Here is a 4916-nt window from a genome sequence, read left to right as displayed (position 1 = left end):
TAGCGCTTATGACACCTTTATAAATATAAGTCCAGTATTCCCTCGATCTATTTATTCATGCTTTACTTAGCAGCAATGTTGACAAGAATGCTATTCCGGTCAAGTTTGAACCTTTTCTTTCATTTCAGGATTTCTGTTTAAAATTATTTGTTCAATAATTGAGTAATATTTACTGTGATTCATGAACATATTGTTATTGTTTATATCATTTGATAATGGAGACAAAGTCACGTACTTTTCTATCTCTAATGATGTTGTCCACTCTTATCAGTCATTTTCCTCATGCTGATATATGGAGCAATAGCAGGTAAACTGTATTTTTTATTCATAACATTCTATGGTTTATGCTGCGTAACTATTAATAATATATTTTTAATCAACAAGCAGATGTTCTCCAAAATGTGGCACTGAATAAAATTGCTGTCCAGTCTTCACAAAATGGCACCCTTGGTGATGCCAGAAAGGCAGTTGATGGGAACAGAGATGTGAGTTGTCTAAAAGCAGTCTGCACCCTTACCGTAGAAGAAGCTGATCCCTGGTGGAGGGTTGACCTGCAGGCTGTGTACAGAATTACTGGTATAATGATAACCCACAGAAATGAATATGTAGACATGTTAAATGGTGCAGAAATTTGGATTGGAAAATCAAGAGAACCCACAGAAAATGTCAGGTAAAATGGCTTGATGCAGACCAGTATAACAAATCTGTAGGAAGATGTTACTGTTCTCACCTTTTCTTTCTTTTTCCTTTCTTTTTTCCACACAGGTCTGCAGTCATCTCTAACATTCCTAATGGAGACACGGTTTACATTTCTTATAGCGTTATAGAGGGACGTTATGTCACTGTGCGTCTACCGGGAAGCAAGAAGGTCCTAAGTCTCTGTGAAGTTGAGGTGTTCCATTCAGACTATGGTATTAATACATTTCATACGATGTAGATATGTGTGGTACAGTAACTAAACTTTTCAGTCTGTAGCCTGAATTTTCAATTTTCTATTTGGGTTTCCAGCATATTCTCCCAATGTGGCACTGAAAGGGCATGCCACCCAGTCATCAACACTCTCTGCTTTTACGGATGCCTCCAAAGCCATTGATGGGAGACGGAACTCATTCTACAGCTCTGGGTTCTGTAGCCACACTGCCGAGAATGAGGCCGATCCCTGGTGGAGAGTGGACCTGCAACAAACATATACAGTCACAACAGTAAAAGTGACCAATAGAGGGGACTGCTGTGCTGAGAGACTGGGCGGAGCTGAGATCCGAATTGGAAACTCATTGGACAATAATGGGAATAACAACCCCAGGTGTGTTAATATGAATTCATAACATTCAGCATTTAATATGAAATGTATTAAAGTTATAAAAATAATATTTCATTAATCACATGTAGATTTCAGGTTTATTCATGGATCCCAAATAATACATACAACTGATGGATTCTTCCTGTAGTGCCACACCACATCACTGACATTTCGGATTCAATGAAATGCATCAACAACTATTCATGGATTGCCATGACATTTGGTTCAAACATGGTTCAGAATGAATTGTATTGTTGTTGGTGATCTTCTGATCTTTGCATTCAAAATGTCAATGTGTCCAGTACTTCAGTTTATAACCAAATGCATCCCTACCAGTCTCAGCTGCATTTTTGTGTCTACTTCTAATCACCAAACATTAGCATGCTGAGATGTTAAGAACTAAACATGATAAACTGTAGTCTACCTCTTACAGCCAGCATGCTGGGATTGCCATTGGCATCTGGGTGAATTACAGCTTTGTGAGTTTACACCTGAAATAAGATTAGCAGCAGGCAAAGGGTGATGACATTCATAGATTATGTTTAAAAAGCCTAATGTTGTTCCCTTCTGATGAGAAGCTCACAAGATAACCATAACCATTTTGCCACTCCTTCCACTGTCAGGTGTGCCTTCATCTCCCACATCAGAGCAGGTAAAACCAAAACGTTCCTCTGTGAGGGAGGCAACATGGAGGGTCGCTTTGTGAATGTGATTATCCCTGGAACTAGAAAGACTCTCACGCTGTGTGAAGTGGAGGTATATGTTGCCCCAGAAGGTACTGCTCTAACTCTCTGTCTTTGATTCATTAAAACACAAGTGTCTTATACTGACTCAGTCCTGTCCTCCCCACCCCCTTTTCACTACAGTGGAAATTCTGTCAAATGTGGCCTTAAAGAGCACAACAGCACAATCAACAACTTTTGACTATGTATATACGAAATCCTCTAATGGCGTTGATGGGTGTAAAAGTCCAAACTATCTTGATAGATCCTGTACCCACACTTCGGGACAACAAAATCCCTGGTGGAGGGTAGACTTATCAGCTGTGCATAAGATCAGTGCTGTCGCTGTCACTAACAGAAAGGACTGCTGTCCTGAAAGGCTCATTGGGGCAGAGATCCTGATTGGGGACTCACTATTGAACAATGGCAACACAAACCCTAGGTGAGGCATAATATGTACAGCTTAAATATTTTAATTACTTTATGAATTAAAGATGAATTACAAAACGTGTTATTTCTGATAATTTGTTTTTTTGCACAATTGCTAACTAAAATTAAGTTTGCATTTTCTCCCTGTCAGATGTGGTACTCTCACATCATTAGATGATAGACCAGTATACCTTGTACATTGTCCAAACATGGAAGGTCGCTACATCAGTGTATTCATCCCAGCATGGAGATATATGACAGTGTGTGAAGTAGAGGTGTATGCTTCTCTGGCAGGTATGGATAACTCTGTCTGTAGACAACCAAACCAAAAACCGATCAACTTGTCAATACTGGATTATTCCTGATCAGTGCACTAATCCTGTTAGATTCTAGGGTATGAGCATATGTTACTGTTTTTTGCTACAATGTTTAAAGCTAGACAAAGCAAAATGCATAAAGTAAGATTTTTATTGTTGCTTTTATGTTTTTTTTTTTTTTTTAATTTAAAGTTTACTACATAGACGCAAAATGATAATAAGCTATAATATATTCGGCTGCATGGGTGCTTACTCTGGCTTTCAATGTTCTGTTTTCATTTTGGAACCAAAACTCACCAGCAAACAAGACAAACCTGTTTCAAAATAATGCGTCAAACACAAATGAGAGCAGAAACTGAACAAAAATTCTCTCTCTCCAATGTCAGGAGTTGGCAGCACTCCTACTGCACCTCCTCCTCTGAGACCTTCACCTCCCACTGTGAGCATTCTGCTGAGTGACAGGAATGTGACAATAGTGGGAGAGAGGCTTTGCTGGTCTGATGCCTTGTTGTATTGTAGACGTCACCACTGGGACCTGCTTAGCCTTCAGAGCCAGGAAGAGCAGAGTCAGGTGGAACAGCTGCTGAGCCGCAACCCTTTCCCCCTCACAGACCATGTCTGGCTGGGGTTGCGCAGGTACTCTGCACTTCCATTGATGTGTTAGAGATTTTGTTGATGTTCTGATTCAGGGCAACCATGTAATTGAGCAGGTAGTTGCTTAGTCACACACAAGCACAGCTCAACATGACGAAATATAAATTAGCAGGTGTAGTTTTTCATTAATATAATGACCTTCTACAGTTACAGTATTGTGTAGTACAATAACACAATTCTAAAGCTCAGCAGAAGTTTTACATAAGATCCTTTAAAGGCACTGTGGTTCCATCTTTATGCTCTGAATACAATGATTTTTCAACAATGGCCAAACTAACACCAGAAACTGGATCATTCTGGCACAATGCAATTCCCACCTGACTATTTTCTTTAGGCAAAAAGCCTACCTTTTGCACAGAAACCATCTGTTAAACACATAAGTGCAATTTCAGCATACACACTGATAAAAGTCAAAGTTGCTGGACTAGACTACAAAGGCAGCTGCCCTACCCAGTTCTTTTTCTATTTAGTCCATATATTTTAGGATTTAAATTTTGTCAGGCAAGGCAGGTTTATTTGTTTAAGCACATTTTCATACACAAAGGCAATTCAAAGTGATTTACATACAGCAAGAAAGAAAACATACGAAGGCAAACAACATAAAAAGGACAGTTCAAAGGAAAGAAAGTAAACAATACATTTAATAAAAGTTAATAAAATATATAAAAATCCATACACATTTAACAACAAAATTCACAGGATAAGTAAAAGTGATATATTATTCAAAGGCAGCAGGAAAAACAACAGTCTTCAGCATAGATTTTAAAATACCAATGGTTTTCATTTTAATAATTGGTTCAAATCTTCAAGTCAGATGTTGTGTGTCTCTGCAGTTCCTCATTTGCATTGCTGCCATCCCAAGCTTGGATGCTTTGCTGATAACTCTAACCAAAGCCATGCAAATGACAAATTAACTGTGGCATTAGAATTGCAACAAGTTGGCAATTTGCTGACTTATCTAGTCGTACACAGCACTTTAGAAAATGTTTTAGTTCTGTCAAACATTTATTAGTTCCATGTTTCCAAAAGTATTTGCAGCATTTTAATGTTTTTCATACTACTACCCCGAATATCTTTGTGTTAGACTGACTTAAATATCTTTGAAGGTCGCCTTGAGTTTTCAGAACTTAAAGAACTTATGAACTTTTATAGACAAATTGGTTTTATCAAAGAAAGATAAGAGTAAGACAAAAACTGTTAGTTATAGCCTTAAATATATATCTTCATAAAGAAAAAGTTGAATTTAATCTGCATTTTTAGAAATATTGTTTTAGAGAAAACAGAAAACTGTTGCTATAAAGAGTGATTACACAGCATAGCCTAAAAGCACTGTACATTTCATGAACAGCAACATTTTGTTAAAGCTTTCAGAAATCTATTTGGCAGATACATAATGGGTGGGACGTGGTTCTGGATGTCTGGAGATTCAATGCAATTCACAAAATGGTCATACAACTCTGCACGTCAATACTACTCCAGCCCCTGTGGAGCCAT

The 4916-nt window shown here is 38.0% G+C and overlaps 1 protein-coding gene across 1 annotated transcript; it reads left to right on the top strand.

Moving 5' to 3' along the window:
* Window positions 1-251: 251 nt before the first annotated feature.
* LOC113125188 (uncharacterized) lies at window positions 252-3432 on the top strand. Its single transcript, XM_026298516.1, has 8 exons — window positions 252-307; window positions 461-670; window positions 766-911; window positions 1009-1303; window positions 1924-2075; window positions 2167-2464; window positions 2603-2745; window positions 3155-3432. Exons 1-8 carry the CDS (start codon window positions 252-254, stop codon window positions 3430-3432), a joined length of 1578 nt encoding a protein of 525 aa, XP_026154301.1.
* The last annotated feature ends 1484 nt before the right edge of the window (window positions 3433-4916 follow it).

The sequence above is a fragment of the Mastacembelus armatus genome, chromosome 18 (genome assembly GCF_900324485.2).
Source record: "Mastacembelus armatus chromosome 18, fMasArm1.2, whole genome shotgun sequence".
In the NCBI taxonomy this organism is placed as follows: Eukaryota; Metazoa; Chordata; class Actinopteri; order Synbranchiformes; family Mastacembelidae; genus Mastacembelus; species Mastacembelus armatus.
This window is presented reverse-complemented; position numbering and strand designations above follow the sequence as displayed.

Bases quoted from the DNA above. Each gene is read 5' to 3' on its own strand.
- LOC113125188 (XM_026298516.1), top strand. From the start codon at position 252: ATGTTGTCCACTCTTATCAGTCATTTTCCTCATGCTGATATATGGAGC. The intron at 308-460 runs GTAAACTGTATT...TGGTGATGCCAG, and splicing joins GATATATGGAGCAATAGCAG to AAAGGCAGTTGATGGGAACA. The intron at 912-1,008 runs GTATTAATACAT...TTGGGTTTCCAG, and splicing joins GGTGTTCCATTCAGACTATG to CATATTCTCCCAATGTGGCA.